The sequence below is a fragment of the Acipenser ruthenus genome, chromosome 19, assembly GCF_902713425.1.
Source record: "Acipenser ruthenus chromosome 19, fAciRut3.2 maternal haplotype, whole genome shotgun sequence".
Lineage (NCBI taxonomy): Eukaryota > Metazoa > Chordata > Actinopteri > Acipenseriformes > Acipenseridae > Acipenser > Acipenser ruthenus.
The window spans coordinates 25,922,103-25,940,897 of record NC_081207.1 but is presented as its reverse complement, the minus strand read 5'-3'; the positions used below and the strand labels follow the sequence as shown (position 1 = coordinate 25,940,897).

General features: G+C 37.5%; 2 protein-coding genes across 4 annotated transcripts in view; both read right to left on the bottom strand.

The window, feature by feature from the left end:
- Positions 1 to 12,879, bottom strand: part of LOC117424659 (cadherin-16-like) — a 44,693-nt gene extending 31,814 nt beyond the window's left edge. Inside the window, exons 1-6 of one of the 3 annotated variants that reach the window (XM_034041255.3) lie at positions 12,768 to 12,879; positions 12,320 to 12,345; positions 9,404 to 9,458; positions 7,047 to 7,139; positions 3,131 to 3,265; positions 1,602 to 1,743 (exon numbers count right to left, since the gene is read on the bottom strand). In XM_034041255.3, the coding sequence (XP_033897146.3) occupies positions 1,602 to 1,743; positions 3,131 to 3,265; positions 7,047 to 7,139; positions 9,404 to 9,445 (412 nt within the window). In that variant the 5' untranslated portion in view covers positions 9,446 to 9,458; positions 12,320 to 12,345; positions 12,768 to 12,879. Of the gene's footprint in view, positions 1 to 1,601; positions 1,744 to 3,130; positions 3,266 to 7,046; positions 7,140 to 9,403; positions 9,459 to 12,319; positions 12,348 to 12,725 lie in introns of all 3 variants that reach the window. The other 2 variants (XM_034041257.3, XM_058992700.1) reach the window with 2 other exon arrangements.
- Positions 12,880 to 14,488: 1,609 nt separating this feature from the next.
- On the bottom strand, positions 14,489 to 18,727 carry LOC117424668 (GTP-binding protein RAD-like). Its single transcript, XM_034041272.3, has 5 exons — positions 18,588 to 18,727; positions 17,619 to 17,995; positions 16,949 to 17,022; positions 15,640 to 15,844; positions 14,489 to 14,921 (listed from the first exon to the last, which is right to left on the bottom strand). The coding sequence occupies exons 2-5, from the start codon at positions 17,980 to 17,982 to the stop codon at positions 14,644 to 14,646; spliced, it is 921 nt and encodes a 306-aa protein (XP_033897163.1). The 5' UTR covers positions 17,983 to 17,995; positions 18,588 to 18,727; the 3' UTR covers positions 14,489 to 14,643.
- Positions 18,728 to 18,795: the final 68 nt, after the last annotated feature.

Here is an 18,795-nt window from a genome sequence, read left to right as displayed (position 1 = left end):
ACTGCAGCCTGTCGTATTATTATTATTTTTTTTATTATTATCTTTAATCTCTAATTGATCCTGGCAATATATATTTAGAGATTTTTTTTTTCTCTCCATACAAATCCATTAAAATGTTCCATGCCTTAAATAGCCAGTCTATATATAGAAGAAAAGAAATGTCCATGGCGTTTAGCCAGATGAAGTATTCCTCTACTCAGGATTATGACAGTAGAATGAAAAGATCACGGAGAACAGCTGTATTGGGCACTATTCACAAAATGTAAAGACTGTTTTAAGTTTTAAGGCCTGTATAAAAAAACATCTTAGAAAATGCTCTCAGGTTAGCAGGTCAGAAGTTTGCTATAGAGAAGGTTATAAGTTCTAGCAGCCCTTAAAGTGAATAAGGCCCATTATCAGGAATCTTAACTGTCGTAGGACCACTGCAGAGAACCCTTTTTACGACCCATAACAGACCACAAGAAGTGTGTAATACAACTGTGTTCAATTAAGAAGCCTACAGCAAATTGTTTAGTCTCTATCATCCTATCAACAGAAGGTTCCTCTACCTCTTGTGCTCCACAGATTGACGCAGGAACCCCACGAGTTGTATAAATAAGCCCAGAGCTTTTCTGTGTCATCTCTGATACATTTGTGCAACATGCTGTAGAAGCCAACACTGTCAATTCAGACAATACTGTGAATCTATCTGAAGGTCAACAGCACAAAAACATGACTAAGTGTACCATTGCTACAGAATAAAAATTGTGTGTGTGTGTTTTTTGTTTTGTTTTTTGTTTCTTTTTTAGACTTCACATACTTGTCTGGATATAAAAATATTTTCCTTGACGTGATTATAGCTTATGAAATTCCAAGAGCAATAGAGAATAAAAAAAGAATAAAAAACAAAAATATTCGTCATGTGACATTTTTAAATGTCGCACTGCACTTTAAAATAACGCAATCAAGAAGCATAAGCACTACTGAAAAGAAAGGTATTGACTAAGAGAATATCTTTAGACTATGACTATTACATGCCTTCATTTTTTAAGACAAATATCTTCTGACACCATTAAATACATACTACAGATACTGCTGCTGATTATCTAAGTCTGTCTGTTATGAAAGGTTTAATTGTCAAGTCTACTTATCAAATGTGGTGCTACAGAAAGAACATCCCCAGCATTCATTTAAAGGGAGATGGTATTCAAACAAATGGCTTTAAAATTCCTCCATCTGGCACTGCTCCTTTGTACTTTGCACATGTGCAGTTTAAAACACATGTCGCAGCAAAGAGTTCAATTTATAAAATATACATCTGGTACCAAACTAGATTAAAGAAAGCTCTGCGCTTGCATGCCTTACTTTCAGGTATTCTTTTACTGTAGTACAAGGTAATTTCACCCCAGCAGTGTTTTCTGGGTCCAAGCATGTACAGTAAGTGGCTGAAAAGCATGTCAGTCATTAAGAGAAGCAGCTGGTTGGTTAATAAGGAGTGAGGACAATTTCACTCTCCAGGTGAAATGATAAAGGAAGTACAGGAAAATACAAGTTTGCTATATGAGGCTAAAATAACAGCTCTTTTCAGTTTGTATCTCAAAGGAAACTCACACACCGCTCACCTGATTTTGTCCCCAGACCAGAGTAGACGATTCCTGACATGGATTCCTTTGTAAACTGCGGAAAGTTGTCATTTTTATCCTTCACCTGGATGTAAATAGTGATGGGGTCAATGACTGGTTGCCCTTTGTCAGTCACCCTCACCTGAGATGAAACAGACAAGTATTGAAACTTTTTAATATTTTTCTAGAGAAAGAAAATAAGAACATTATCAGTATAATAACTAGAAGGGGGTGTTTTGGGGAATTTGGGTTATAATGAAAGGGGAAAAGGATGTGGTCTGTACCATTGATGTGGACAGTTTGTTTTAACTATGCAACACCAGTAATGAAACCTGACTGAGAGGATCATGGAATACATGTAAGTACAAAATATAAAGACAAGAACTGAAAATGTATTGTCCCAACACAGTAACACCTAAATTAGGACAGCAAAACATTTAAAATGCAGTGTTTATATAACTCTGAATATACAAGTCACCTCTAATGGTCTCTGAGATATGATAAATCTGCTGCCAGAAAACAAGTCATTCGTCCTGTATATATCTTGTATGAAAATCCACATTTTCAATCTAGATAAAAGTAGTTAAATGGATTTTTTAAGGGTTTAGAACATTCCACAAGCTCTCAGACTGTGTTTAATATTACCACCCCTGCATGTCTGCAATTGAGGTTCAAGCACAGTGCAGATCATTTGATTTCAAGACCAATTAAGGATGCTGATTAGTAAGCCTTATATAAGCCGTGGAGTTAAAAGTTACAGCTCAAAAATTACTGCTGCAATATGATTTCCATGAAAGTCAGACATTCAGCATGTTATCATGCCACACATTTCCTGGACCAAAATGCTTTTTATTTTTTATTGTTTAAGTGGCGATACATTAATGTTACTGTTTTTCCATCGATTGCGTTACAAGACAGGCCAACGGTTGGAAGCAATTAAAATGCAAATGGTATCTGTTTATATGACATTTGGCTAAAAATACATTTTCTGGAAGGTTTTTTTTTTTCTTTAATGGATAGACAGTTCTGAAATGTATGATCTCACACTGGGGACGTAGAATAGTGATCATATGTTCTGCATGTCACTTTTACATTTGTGCATGCTGTGAATGCACACTGTCTGGCCATTTTATTAGGACCTGTGGCTAATATCAGGTTTGGCCACCGTTTGCCCTGATCACAGCCTTGACACAACATGATATAGACCCCCACAAGGTGCTGGAAGGTGAAATCTATTCAGTGATTAATATTTCACTCAACTGGTGCAGAGAAGCAGGCAGAGTAAAATATCATCACCATGGAAGATGCCTGTCCTGCTCCTCAAACCATTCATACATGGAATGGTGCATTATGGTCTAGAGAGTAGGCCTAATAAAGTGGCCAGTTAGTGTTGGTCATGGTTATATACTTTTTGATAATGATAGCTTTCATTTTGTATTTACAACCATGGCGGATGGGGTTGTACGTTACTTTTATTTTTAAATATTACAGTTTGAAATATTGTTTTAGGATCTTTTGATGTAACAGACCTTCAGTGTGTAGGAGGGGTGCTTCTCTCTGTCGAAGGGTGCTGTAGCATACAGAAATCCCGAATCCACCCCGAAAACCCCTTCGTCATCTCCAGTCAGAGAGAAATGGTACGACCCTACCGCCTGCTTGGGCAGCTGAAAGGAGAAACAAACCACATACTCAAATTCAGACAATTAATAAACTCACCTATTTGTGTAACTTTCAATATTTTAAAAAAAAATAGCTTTATTACACAATAACCTGTAAGGTAAACACAAACATAAAGAGAAAGTGCTTCAATATCTTAAAAAAAACAACTGTGACCAGGATATAAAATGAATGCCCACTCATAGGTTGGTTTCCTTTGATGGTCTTTGTGATACAGTCAGTCATCTCACTGTAACTGGCACTGAAGAAAGCAGTTGTGTCTTTGGCTCTGGTGGTGCTGCTCGGTCTAACACAATTCAAACTAGCATTCAGCAAGTTAGCAGCAGAGCCATTTAGTATGTGCCCTTTTGCCATAGACTCTGTCTGTAACTGTATTGTTAAATTTAGTTTGCTAGGAAGCGTGCATCTCAAAGTCAAGCTTAATTATTATTTTCCTCTAACTTTACATTTCTGTTTGTTTGCATTAATTACTCAGTGATTACACAGTAATTATGTGGTACGTGTTTAATTTTAGAACATTTTAATTCTGGTAATTACCCTAAAAACAACCAAAATCAATTGAGATTTCTGTTTCAATAACCACTGCTATCCCCAGTAGTCACAGCAACAGACGCAGTACCACAGTGCAGTTATATACAGTATATGTTGTGTAACAACCCTGTGCATTTAAAACTAAATAAAAAGTGAACAGCCACTTGCATGCTTATAAACTACATCATTTAATGAAAACAAAGATGCGTCACAACGCTGTTTTACCTCAAACCTCAGACACATTACACCTCATAAAATATAAATTTAAAGAGCTGATCTTGAACTTCTGGAGGTGTGTTTTTGATCTACACTGTGCAATCCTGTTACTCATTTGTACATCCCATTCAACTGTGGCATGATTACAATTTCAAATTTAAAAGCAGACAAAACTTTCTCCAGGTCAGCAGGCACTAATTGCTTGCTGTGCCGCAGGGCGTCTAGGCGTTGGAGTATCTCAAATAATAATTTCACTCGCTCTTTCAATAGCTGTAGTAGGGAAGCATATTTCCATATCATTATAGAAGCACTAAAGAAAAATGTATATCATTTGCATGATACAGTAGCCAAAAGCAGAAAAAACTATTTGATATAATACACATGGCTTAATATAATATCAACTGTAGCTTGAGTAGCAATATGGTAACTTGGCCTAGGTTTCAGTGTTCAACAGAGACACCGGTAAATTGGTAAACCAGGTTGGAATATTGATTAGTCTCCGTATTTACAGTTGCTTTAAAAAATGAAGCAAAACAAAAACAAAACGATGGGGTCACAATTCATTCTCTAGTACTTCTATTTTTACTCGTTCAGTTTAAAGCATGGAATGTACCAGTGCTTAGCCCTCCATCCTAGCACTAAAGGCAATGCTTGCTGCATACTAATGCTTTTGTTTCTCCTGCTTGTTATCCAACATCATCGGAGTCAGGTGAAAGGTGAATTTAAATTTTAATGGTAATTAGGATGTGAGTCATAAAGTAGCATGGGTATTAATAGGAGTCTGTGTTTTAGCACTGAGGTATAAATATTAATATTAATATCATTTTTTTTTATCAGGTACCTGCGTTTATATTTATATAACTTTAATAAAACGTATTATTAAAAAGTTGTTTTTTTTTTTCTGTCTAACAAAATGGACCTTTAAGCAGAGTGGACCTGGGTTCTGGTGCTCCAGAGTTATTATCCATTTTCTCTATCTCTGTCTTTATCTGACTATTACTGAGCCTGCCTGGAGATCCTAATTGCATGCACTGAACTGAATTCCTCTTCCCATTTAAACAATGTGATAAGCTAACCTTTCAACTCTGCTAGCCCCACCCACACCTATCTTGAGATACAGGTAGTGGACAAAAAAATGGAAACACCCATCTACAGTCACTTAATTGGGCCACTATGGTATCCCTCTCTGTGGAGTTCTAGGTGGGCTGTTTTTGATGAAACTGGCTGCTCGCGCCCCAGGTTGAAATTTGCAGTCAATCTGCACCTGTTTTGCCTTGCACTTCGAATTAATGCACGGATATCCCGATCCTGGAGTATGCGCTTCTGCCCACTGTTGCCCTTTGCTGATGATGTCTTTCCCTCGGAGTTCCATGCCGACATCACCTTAGACACCGTTGCTCGTGAAACATCAGCAAGTTGAGCTGTCTTGGTCACTGAAGCTCCTGCCAAACGCGCCCCAACAATCACCCCTCTTTCAAAGTCACTGAGGTCTCCTCTTGCAGCCATGCTAGCCATAATTATAGGCAACCAGGCCTGTCCAGCATTTTTATACATGACCCTAAGCATGCTGGGATGTTATTTGCTTAATTAACGCATGAGCCACAGCTGTGTGGAAGCGCTTGCTTTCAATATACTTGGTGTCCCTCATTTACCCAGGTGTTTCCATTTTTTTGTCCACTACCTGTATGTTCAGCAGAGTTGAAAGGTCAAATTGGCACATGACTTGAATGGGATGAGGAAGTCACTTTGAAAAGTGCTCCTTTTTATTTTTCTATAACCTGTAATCAGTACTGCATCGATGTTTAGAGCATAGAGTTCATTATCTTTATGTAATGTCATGGCCCTCCTTGAATATAATTAACAAAATAATAATTCACGCACCTCAACTCCCCTTGAAAACCTTTTATAAGACAGTAACCTTGGAGCCTGTTTGCATTCCTCTGTTAGGAAAAATAGTGTATATACTGCTGGTGTTTACCAAGAAATACATCCTGGTTTAATGAAACATTTCAAACTAAAAAACTGGCTTTATGAAATTATAGCTCGATACGGGCTATTTCATTATGTACAATTGTTTGTATTCGTCGTAGACTAAACTTGGTTCATTAAGTTATCCTTTTCATTATGTATATTTGGTTTTATCCGTTGTATAATAATATAATAATAATAATAATAATAATAATAATAATAATAATAATAATAATAATAATAATAATGATATAAGTCAAGACACTTAGTCAACACAGGTCATTTCTGCCTCTCAAGATGAGCTACCAGGGCTTTAGTGGGTTAAAACCTGTACATTTTATTTAAAACACAGGTTAGACCATTTTGAACTGTCATTTCTGCCTCTCCAAATGATGGAGGTGTTATTTTTCAGATTAGTCTGTTAATCTGTGCTACCTGTAGCCCATTTTTAGCAAAGGTACAGCGCATTTAAGCATTTAAATGTGGCAGCTTACGCCGTGCCTCATTAATTTTGGGCCAGTTAATACATTCGGGATGGGGTAAAATGTGTGCCGCGGTGAAAGTGGTGAAAACAAAATAACAAGAACAGTTATTGTTCGGAATGCTTTCTTTCTAAACATTATTTTCCTCTCTAAAAACTTGCCTTTACACTTACATCAATGTCAGACTTGTTTTCAATGTATTTAACACCAGGGGGAATGTATTTATTATGACAGTTCATCTTCTAGAAAGCAGTTTATAGAAAACTTATGCTAAAATTAAACAAAAGATAATGGTAGTGGAGGAGCACAGTTTTTTGGCCACTAGCCCTTATTCTATAAATGTTCTTTTTTTTTGTTTACTGTTTCAGGCATCACAACTCTCTGAGCAGACCTGGTGTCTTTTCACTTCTATACACCCACACCTGCTGGACATGACATTCCATTACCATGCATATACGCATACACCACCTGCTGGACACTAAACAAATGACATGTTTAACGCCTCAACAACAACTTCACGATAAAGCCTCTTATAGTTCTATGCAAAAGAAAAGAGTTGTGTTGAATGTACCTTTGCGATATAAAAAGGGAAGCTTCCTTCATAGTTCTCTGGAACTTCTGACTTCAGCACCTCACAAGTCCCCACTGCCAATAAGAGCAGGAACTGTTGAGGAAAGGTAGACTTTGGGTTAGGGGAGTTAGCATTTCCTTATGTAACTCTTTGTTCTGGGATAGGTGCATGTTATCTTTGTTTATATAAAACTTGTCTGGATACCCACAGTGTATCTGTTATAAAGACCTCATTTTATCATTTGAGGAACATTAAACAAATTCTGCTTACTACTCATAAGGCCCCCCATGGTTCTGGGCCTTTATATTTAGAGGAACCGTTAGTACCTTATGCTCCGAGTTACACCTTGAGATCAGTCAATACTGAACTGAACACAATTACATTATACTTATTACAAAGGCAATCAACACTTACAGAAACTGCTCAAGATGTCAGATATATTTAGCGGCTCCTTTGACGTCACTTGTAGAGTCAGCTGGTCATACCAGTAATGATTTAATAAGGAGAACAGAATCGGATTGCAATATTGTTAGCCTTATATAAATGAAATGGCTACCGTTGTACTTTCTGTCTCTAGGCAGATTTTATGCAATTAACCTTCATTCTCCTGAGAGTGTTCACTGACAAAAACATTACTTTTCCTTCACAGAAAACCTACACCAGAAACTGTAAACATATTCTATAGGCCGATTTACCAGACATGAAAAAAGTGCACGAAAGTAAAAAAAATTCGGACCCAAACATTTTCACTCTACTTAAATAATAATGTATAGTCAAACTTCTTGTGCTTAAGCTGCATTAGGGTGGCACCCACCTCACCTGGCACTAAGTGATGTAAATATAGATATGTAACCTTCTCTGGTGGAGCAGAGAGTAAGTTCTGAGGCCATCCATCTTAAATAACTATAGTCATAATTAATATCTTTCCTAATGTGCTTCATCTACACATAATAGTAATGAAAATATAGGTTACATGGAATGACTTATATCTTGAATGATTCTATCTTTGATAATCTACCATTAAGCACTGTCATAAGATAGCCCAGTCTATACATGAGACTGGGTACATTGCAAACCTACGGAGAATGGATTCTGCCACGGTAAATATTAAAATATGTACCAACCTTGGCATTTTACAAACCCTGGTTCTTTGATGGTTCAGACTCCTGTATTTACAGTCACTGTTTAGGTGAATTGAATAGACCCTGGTTTCTTTGATTAGGACTTAGGAAAGTAGCAACTATAACAGTTTCAGTGCTGCATACATTTGACCTCTGTATAACAAAAAGGAGCTTGAATCTCCCTTAAGAGGCCCTAGTTTAAGAGAAGAGGACCATAATGAAGTCATTGCTACATTGATGTGAAGAAATATGGGCATTAACGGTATGCCTTAAGGAGTTTTGGGCTGAGCTTTTTCTAGACTGGTTCCAAGAATGAGACCTGCTAAAGTAAACCAGTTATTTAAACACTGAGGTCAAGGTTCTAAACCAGGGCAAAGGTCGCCAATTTCCAATTTAAATCCCTTTCAACATTCCAGCAGAATAACAGTGTTCAGATAAGAACAAGCCTCCACCCACAACTAAAACTCAAAACACAAATGTTGTTTTAAAAATAAGAGGTTAGTTAGGAGTTAGTGTTCTTTTCTTCTTCGTGCACCCGTCAGTATAAATAATTATTGCGATTCCGAACTCCGTTGCAGATTTCAATAAAGATATGTTATTCAATACAGTTGAACAGTTGGCTATTCTATTTTCCCTAAGCACAGGTCATAACAGAATCAACAAGACAATACAATGTTGTAGTTAATATAGACTTAACCTTATGACATCACTTTTTTCCTTTAACCCAATCAAGTTTCGTAGTTACAGCTTTTATGACCCCCTCATAAACCAGCTGTAATTTCAAAACCTGTTTATATCTAGTTTACTATTTGGGAAGATGTTTATCAATAGTAGCTCTGATACAAAACAGTGATCTCACCAAAAGGCAAATGTATTCCATGTTAGGGCTGCACATTAAAGGATTTGTTTTTACAACATTGTCCTGTTGGTCAGTCTTTTGTTCCAAAGACAAAAGCCAGGATACAATCGGCTTCCCAGGTTATAACCAGAATTCAAGAGACTAAAAGATGGTAATCAGATCCCTAGTCTCATTAGAAATTTAATTAGAACATATGCTCAATTTATGAGTTGTATTCTAAGATCTAATTAATTTAACCCTAAATAAAATGTTCCAACAACAAAAACAATGAAGAAACATTTACAATTGAACTGTCTCCAGGTACCTGTGCATCTAACAATACTGAAGCATATACCTATCAACGTGTATCTTACTTGAGGGGGGGGGGGGTCACTTACATTTAGGAAAGCGAGCCCCTTTGTAGGTGGTGTAGGACACATTCTTCAACAGGACCTGCAGTTAAAGAGAAACTATTAGTTATTTCTTCCCTAAGAAGATGAACTGTGTCATATCCGTAGTGAAAATACTAAATACACTGTAAAGTAATTTAAGGTATTTGGGCAGGTGTGATAAAGCATGGTATGGTGAAAGCTTGTATGTTTTATATATCAGTCCATTGTATAGAGAAATATACCAATGCAGTTTAGCTCATATGTGTAAGAACTGAGATTAACCCAAAGCTGTACTTTAGTGGTGTGCAATTCAGAAAACTGATTTGACCTTTACCTGAAGAGAAACATTGACAGACTCTTTAAAATGAAACATTTCAATTTTTACACCTGGCCACCAGATATAGCACAATAGAAAAAAAAAAATTAACATTAAGAATCAGTGCTGATTAATGTCCTCTTAATGGGACAGCGATAAAGCCGCAATTTCTTTTTCACACATTATTATCCAAGTTGGGGGGCATTGGGGTTAAACCAGGAAGTTAGGATATATCACAGGGGCATCTTTTGAATATTGTTTATACTCTAGACAGAACATATCTGATCTAGAATCTACCAGAAGCACAAGCCCCTATTGACTTTCTTTAATTGAAGCATGATGGGTTGACACTGTGTTGCACACAGCCAGTTCTGTGCACACACCACTGTATCACCCCACCACACCAGGCTCATGCTACAACAATCTTTGACCTTTCCTTTGCTTTGCTGTAATGTGTAAACTGTGCTAACCGTGATGCACGCGGACGCTTTGAAATTCTGTCTTTGAAATGTTCTTTTTGCTTCGCTGACTATCGTTCAAGGAAGCTGTACTTTCTCCCCGAGAAACTGGCTGTTCATTAAACTCAAAGAAGGTGATTTTAGACACGGGTTGTCTTCATCTTTTCTAAAAATATGTACAGTCTTGGCAAGTGTCTCTTCAGGTTTTGCCAATTCCCTCCTTAGTTCCAAATGTATATATAAAAATAAACATACTATAAATCCAGTTGCGAAATATTTTCCATGAAATGTGTTTGAATGAGACAATCCCTATAAACACTATAATATATATAGGTATTAATCAAAATAATTCTCTACTTTATCAGTATATAACAGTCTATACAATGATAAATATTACTGCATCACTAAGGAGATTTGCACTTTCAACCATTACAACATCCATTATTGTAAAATCCTGTACAGCACATACTACCATGACAAAGTATAAAACATGCTGCAAACTCTATTAATATGGTATCGAGTGTTTAATACAGTCAGCAGTAGAGAAATGAATGAGAATGAGTCTACAGTGAACCTGACATACACTGACATACACTGACATAAACTGGATTTAACTTAAACATTTTCATTTCTTTTATATCTAGGTTATTTTTATGCCTGCTATTATAAATCTATTGAATTGAATCAAGGATAGCGAACATCGCTTTGCTATAAAAGTGAGTGGGCTCAAGGTCAGACTTACAGTGCAGAACTCTGTCACTTTGCAAGCATACCACAGCCTGCACCAATAATACAGCCTGTGCCTCAACAACATTACCAACCAAACTGACCTTAACTTAGACAACTCCATTACTGCATTTACAATTCAGTTTGTTTGCATTAACTTTAATTGTGGTTTATATGGTAAAAGCATGACGCAGTGTAGTGAAGTGACTATAGTGAAAGCATGGTAAAGCAATGGCAAGCATGTGTCCCAGAGAAGTATGGTGAGGTATGGTCCATTCAGATTGTAGCCATGATAAAGGCATAATTATCTGCAACGTTACTGTGCAATTTTACAAAGGTAAACTTTTGAGGTCAGATTTTACTTCTGTGACCTTTCAATGCTTCATTGAGGCATGTTTATACACACACACACACACAACCCCCCCTTGCCAACCAGCAATATCAAATTGGCTTGAAAGACATAAGCCTGCATTTTACCACTGATTTCATAAGGGCTTTGTGGCTATTGGCATCATCCCAATGTATTTCTATTCCTCCCATTTTTAACTACCGGTATAAGATTGATTATTTTATATCTTTGTTAATCAAAGGGCACCATTTACTTGAATATCCCTAAAAAAACATAACATTCTGATATAATTATTAATAAACAACAACCTTAAAACAAAGGAACCTCTTGTAAAGGCTTCTAAGATAGCAAGCCTTAATTTATGAGAATATAACCTTTTTAATATGACATTAATCAGACAATGGGCTCTTTTACGATTTACATTCCCTTAAATTTTCCATTTAAATCCTATCCATTTCATTTCCCTGCCTTAACTTTGAGCCGTTATTACTGTGACCTTGAGAGAATCTGTGATATAAGTGAACGTTGGTGAGGGTGTGGTTTTTTGCACTTATCCGACTATTAATTAATGGTGGAAATTAAGGGAGAATAGAGATGGGTAATAGAGGGGTTTTCAAGAAGGAAAACATCTTATTTTATTAAACACAATTTATTTTCTACTAATTTATGATTAAACATAAAGTATATTAAAAAAAGATCAGTACAACAGATCTAGAAGCAAAACATATAGCCAATCACTGAAGTCAAAGTGAATAGTAATGATGATCATTTGACATTGAAGAGACAAGTCATTCCTGTTGCTAATCACACTTCATTCCAGAATTAACAGTGCTTTATATTCATATTCAGGTACAGTATGTGAAGTCATATCATCCAAAAGCAGCCAAAATAACCTTTGAATAACATGTCTGGTTGTCAATTTCTGCTGAATTGCTAACATATTTTTGTATCCAGAAGGTTTAGAAATCAACAGTACAGTGGAACTTACAACTAAATATAGATCATATAATACAGGTTTAAGCCCTTGCTCATTCATTTATTTTGCGCTTCAAACACAAACAGTATGTTCTTACCTGTTCCTTGGGCGTCTGTAGTTCTTCTGTGGGGTGGCAGAATAGTGAAATTTAAAGTGAAACAGTTTTCTGACTTGCAAGGTTAATTATTGACTTTGTAATTAAAATATGCATTAACCACCAACAGAGTCTAAAAGATTAAACCATGCTGAACATAACCCCCATTTAAATTTAAAGGACACAAAAATTAAACAACAGGTGGTTCGGTTTTACAGAAGCCTGTGATAATAGTTCATGAATGCACCATACAGGTTTTCATCAAATATTGATAGGAGTTTCAAATGTTTTCTCTAGTATCTCTCTCTCTGTCAGTCTGTCCAAAAAAAAGTATTAAAATGTATCTGATACTGTGCACTAGCTGATGACTGTTAGAATTCATTTGGAAAAAAACCAAAACTTAACCCACTTAACTTCTGTCAGATGCATCAGAATTCGAAAAGGCTCCTACCGTTTAGTGTTTTGTGTTGTGTAGTATGACTTGATCCAGTCACATTTTAATGTTCACGCAGTTGTGGAAACGGCTTGTTTTATACAACACACGCAGTGGTTTGTTTTGCCCTATGATTACAAAACATGTATTCAAGGTTAGAATACTTGACTTTGTGTAAATGCAGCCACTTCCAATGGTTAGTGCAGTGTCAATGTGTTTAAATGACAAATATTTATGTTGAAAACGTACTCATGTTTATACTCTAAGACCGGTCTTGGGGAGCCATTTCACTACATATTTAACAGCTATAATAAAATGATTAAGTAGATAAATACAGGGTGGTCAGTGGTTTCATTTGTCAATTTAATAATTAAGATTTGTTAGCAATAAAGACTAGATGGTCCAAAGTTGTCTACCTCTAAGATACTTTTTTGCAGTTTACCATACCATGGTTTTTACATTGCTTTATAATACTAGTCTGGGATTTAAACCTTTCTGTGCTTTACCATGCTTTCAATGTTTTAATAATGCTTTACTACATTTTCCTATTTTTTTTTTTCATGGTATACTGCAGCAATCATTTCATTTCATTTCATGTGATAATAAATACTCCATTCTGACTCACCATTCTGTGTAGCATCATTAGCTAGTTTATCAATATGTTGATAGCCACAAGCTGCCAACTGTCTAAACTTCAGTGTTTCACTGTAAGTTACCAATCTTTCTATCTTTATTTTTCTTTTTTTTTTTTTTGTACGTATGTTCCCAAGTGACAACTAATTTTTCACAAGAAATAAAAGGGGACGATTCTTCATAGGCCATTCTATAGAACAGGCTGCAGATTTCCCTCCAACTTCCCTAATGGAGGTGGTAATCACTCCTGAACATGCATATCCCTCCAGAATCCTGGATACCTTGTGGGGCTTACACCCTATTGACAATGTTATGGCAGGTCATTTTTATTGAACCCCTGTATGTGATTCGATTCCATTAGAATGAATGCATAGATTTTTTCTTCAGAATGGATGCCCAGCGGAAGTAAATCTAGGTGTGTTCTGTGTATTTCTACCACGATGAACAGCAGTGATAGGGCAAACTAGACCTGCTGTAATTGTGACAACTTCAAAGACTCAGATTGCAAGATCATACTTTATTATAAAACATTTATGTAAACATGTAACCAATTTTTAAATTGAATAATATTAAATGAAAGTGCAAAACAACCTCATTAAAATACTATTAAATCCACAATAGCTATATTTAGTTATTGCTTATTTTTCTTTCCTACGTGGAGTTTTAAAATCTAAATAAAATAAGAAAAAGATAAACTTTCAGGTAGTAATAACCTGCCCCCCCCAAGTCATCCCAATACCTCAATACAAGTGCGAACCTGCGCACTGAATTGCACTCTTAAAGGACCGGTTAATGGTGGAATCATCAATATAGTGCCTGTAAAAAAAATCCTAATTTGTCCTTTTTAGCAAGCATGTCAATATGATACAACAGGGTTTGCTATCTGCTTCACAGCCACCTCTTCTCAGCTTCTGGGTGACCAAACACTGACTTTCTTTAAGAAAGGGCAATAAACAGTTTATGTTTTTTTTAAACAAGGCACAGCTTTAGCAAACACCAATCGTACGGACATGCCTTGCTGGTATGTACATCTATATACAGGTTCACAAGCTGTACTTTTAAGGCAGAGAGTAAAGAAAATGTTATGAAAATAAAATTCAGTAAGCTTCATGCAGAACACTGTTGAATTGTCCATCAGTTTTTTTTTGTTTGTTTGTATTATTATTTCAGAATAATACAGCAACGTCAGTCCTCAGGTTATTGTCAAAACTCCAAGCCTGTATCGCACAGCATCCGGTCTGGTGCAGTTTGATTAGGAACCTCAGAGCACAGAGAGGTCATGGCAGGATTTAGACTTCTGTTTGAAGGCCATTTTCTTGTTGTTTTTGGCCACTAGCCGGCCCAGGAAGCGTTTGGCCTTCTTGCCGATGCTCTCCCGTCGCTTGCTGCTGGCCATGCGCCGTGCGTTGTCCTCCTTGCTGTCTTTCCTCAGGCGGATCTGCCTCACGATACCCTCAAACAGGGCCTGCACGTTGTGGTGAAGAGACGCCGACGTCTCGATGAACTTGCAGTCGAACACCACCGCGCATGCCCTCCCCTCTGAAAAGAGAACACAAGTGATCAGTGACACGATCTTCACTCATTCATACCCTCTCATTCATTAACACCCACATCCTCCCCCAGGTGTTGCAAGCTTACTAATCACTGTTAGGGCTTGGGAATGCTACAAATAGGATGATTAGGGCTGATATGTGTTCTCCTTTAACATTGTGTTTACCATTACAATTGGATTAGGACATAGTGCCCCCAGTGGTCAAATGCTGTCACTGCAAAAGGGAAGCTAAATCTGCACTCTCCAGTTAGAGGTTCTTGTCTCTGTATTTCTTTAAACTCACATGGAGCAGATCTCAGTAGTTGTTCAAGCAGTATCCAAATCCCAAGCAACATCACAAAGAGATGGTAGGAATGATCCTGGTATTGTGTGAATCAATATACTACAGAACGGTGGCATACTAATGTTTTTCAAAAAGTGTTGACTGGTGGATAGAAACCTAAATAAGCCTTCTGAGACCCCCTCAGTAAGAGACGGAGAGAGACGGAGGAATTAAGGGAGCAGGATTTGCATTCTTTCATTTTAGAGAACATATCTGCACTGGCGCCTCTGCATTTTAATATTTGTCTAGCTGCTGCACTTGTATACATAAGGCTCCCACACTTGTATACGTTATAGAGTCATGTTAGCACTAAGCTGTCCTGCCTCTCTCCCTATATGCAAAGGGCTGCTACAGTAGAAGCTGGCGAGGGCTGCAGCGCTCACCTTCCACAGAGACCTCTCGCGAGCGCACCAGGTCGCTCTTGTTTCCCACCAGGATGATGGGGATATCCTCGGACTGCCGGGCTCTCCGCAGCTGGATCCTCAACTCCGAAGCCTTCTCGAAGCTGGCCTTGTCTGTCACGGAATACACAATGATGTACGCGTCGCCCATCTTCATACACTGGTCCTGCAGCCAGCTGCTGTTGTCCTGCAAAGAATGAAAAGGGAGTGATTAGGAAGTCTGGTCATTATTATACAGCATGATACTGTATTCCTCACATTCCTCTCACACTTTGATTTACAATATTCTTGGGACCTTTTTTTTACTTTTCAATAGGATGAGTACAGATTTAAATGTTTAAAAACTACTGTATAATATTAAAAGAAATATGTTCTCTATAGCAGTTGTACTACTACTACCCCTACTAATACCAATAATAATGAAGCCCAGCATGTATATAGAATAAAAACAGAATGCGTAATTTTAGCAGTTTATTTAGCAGACGCCTTTATACAAGGCGACTTACAGAGACTAGGGTGTGTGAACTATGCATCAGCTGCAGAGTCACTTACAATTATGTCTCACCCGAAAGACGGAGCACAAGGAGGTTAAGTGACTTGCTCAGGATCACACAATGAGTCAGTGGCTGAGGTGGGATTTGAACCAGGGACCTCCTGGTTACAAATCCATTTCTTTAACCACTGGACCACACAGCCTCCTATTGAGATTGGGCTGTTTTGGAAGTTGTTACCAACACTGTGTAGGTGTATATTGTATTTTATACTGTGAACCAACCAATAATCATTCAGTAGTTCGGGACAAACACCAATCACAAAATGTTTTAGTACAAATATTTATTGTAGATAATGCGGAGTATGCGATTTAACAGAAGTATGCTGTATATACACATTCATTTGGCATCAAACCTAACTTGGTTTGAGGGTTCGCTGCCTGGCCAACTGGACGAGGCTGAGACCCCCATTTGATAAAACATAAAAACTGTTATTAAGAAAGGTGGAGATGGGGAGGTGGTGGGTTACGATGAAATCAAAACGCAACTGAGAGATAAGTGAAGAGGGTATTTATAGTGCTAACAATTTAAATTAGCTAATGTGTAAATTGAATGATTCAATTTGGTGACGTGGAGATTGGTGTCTGACCCTCCTCCCGAACTTTAATTATAAATTTCATTTTGAGACTGTGTAGTGATTCGACTTTTGGAGTTAGAGGAATCTGGATATGTTTTATCAGATGGTGGTTGCAAACAGCATCAGCCAGTCTAAATGACACCATTTATTGACAGAATCTTACCTGTTCCCATATATCATATAAAACAATGGAAGCTTCCTCATCATCAACAACGACTGATCTGTTGTATGTGTTTCCTGAAGGTAAAGAAAGACAAATAGGGATGCTGTCAGTGGAGGAACTTGAATTAGAATGAGCTAATGTATCAATTATAGAAGATTATTAGGCAGCCTGCATCTGGACAAGCGCTGATAACACCTGCAGAAAAGACAGCAGAGCCCTAATCTTAAAAGGGGCTCTGTTGCATGCATGGTATCTCCGCTCGTTTTATTTTTCCATTCCTTATCTTCGCTGCTGTGCTATAAATAGCATTATCTAACCTGAGGGGATCGGGCTAAATATAAACTAAGCACTCTCTTATCACCTTGCTACCTTCCTTGATTTAGATACAAACATATGAAATGTTTATTTAAGTATTGTATTCATGTGCCATATCATGGTCTCAGAAAAGTTTCTTTAGACAAACTGATAACATTTTGCAAATAGTCCTGTGCTAAAAGTACTCAATATTGACGTCTGTATACCGGTGTATTCCATTAAACACATGTTTACAAGTCAACTTACAAACACGTTTTTTGGTCACTGACGTTTTTCTTGTTGTTATCATTCACAGTGGCGGTTTATACGCTATTATTGCAGAAATAACGCGTAAAAGACAAGGTCTGTCTCTCACCTGCTTCTTCACAATCGTGGGTGTCTTCAATCCCACCGAATATCCGAGCCAGGCTGGACTTGCCCACTGCTTGCTCGCCTAAAAGCACCACTTTGTAGACTTGTCCCTCGGTGTCACTGCCGGAGGAGATGACCGAATCTGACGAGTCGGAGACCCACCTGTCTCTGTGCTGCTCGTCGGGGCTGTAAGAGGTACACCGGACCAGGTCGGACAGCTCTCCCAGCTGCAGCGTGGGCAACGCCGACTTCAGTTCCCGCTCGTCTACCGGCATGCTTCTCCTGTGCAGATGCTGGTTCATTGGGAACGGCATGCTGCTCCGCCTCTTGTCCAGATTCCGCAGCCTGTCACCTTTATTCAGAGTCATCCTTTTTCTGGTACTATAAAAAAAATGAAGAATATTATAGTAAAAAAAAAACAACAGTAGGTCTACTAGTTTAGCATGCCTGCCCCTTGCACAGCCTTATTCCACATGTAATGCAACTGAAATGAAAGTCTATGAGGGACATCATAATGATACCATCATGTAGTTCAAATCATTATGCCTCCATATCTCTTTTAAAAAAAAAAGGATTTTTTATAATATTATTTACGCGAACCAATACTTAAGTGTACTAATCCCATGTAATAATAATAATAATAATAATAATGTAAACGGTTCCCTTACACACGTTTACTGTTAAACGTGCTACTGTAATAATATACTTACATCACTGTTTCCAAAATACTGCATTTAGTACAGAAGTTCTTTGCACAAATACAACTGCACGGCTTTGTTTTAGCAAGCTCGACAATATACACAAGTTATTGACCGTGCATGCACAACAACTTCGCAATTTCACTAATGCATTACATCGATCTATAATAAAAATACCAATCTATAATAATACAACTTTTTAACATAGCTCATTTGAATCAAAACTACCTACGAAATACAGAACAAGTTGATGAAATTCCCGATGAAAAACCTACATTTCAGAAATAAATCCTTGGATTTTCTTTCTTGGAGGTATTCTTTGTTATGTCCACTTTCAATAAATAAAGCGATGCTGTAGGTCCCGTTATATATCTTCTGTGATAAGTGAGCACAGTTACGATCTCCTCGGCTGTCGGCTTTAGTTTAGCCAAAGTGAAGCGCTGAGCCGCTATTTATCTTTCTGTCAGCAGCGTGACGTCAGCT

Bases quoted from the DNA above. Each gene is read 5' to 3' on its own strand.
- LOC117424668 (XM_034041272.3), bottom strand. From the start codon at position 17,982: ATGACTCTGAATAAAGGTGACAGGCTGCGGAATCTGGACAAGAGGCGG. The intron at 17,023-17,618 runs GTGAGAGACAGA...CTTTACCTTCAG, and splicing joins CCACGATTGTGAAGAAGCAG to GAAACACATACAACAGATCA. The intron at 14,922-15,639 runs GTGAGCGCTGCA...TTCTCTTTTCAG, and splicing joins GCGAGAGGTCTCTGTGGAAG to AGGGGAGGGCATGCGCGGTG.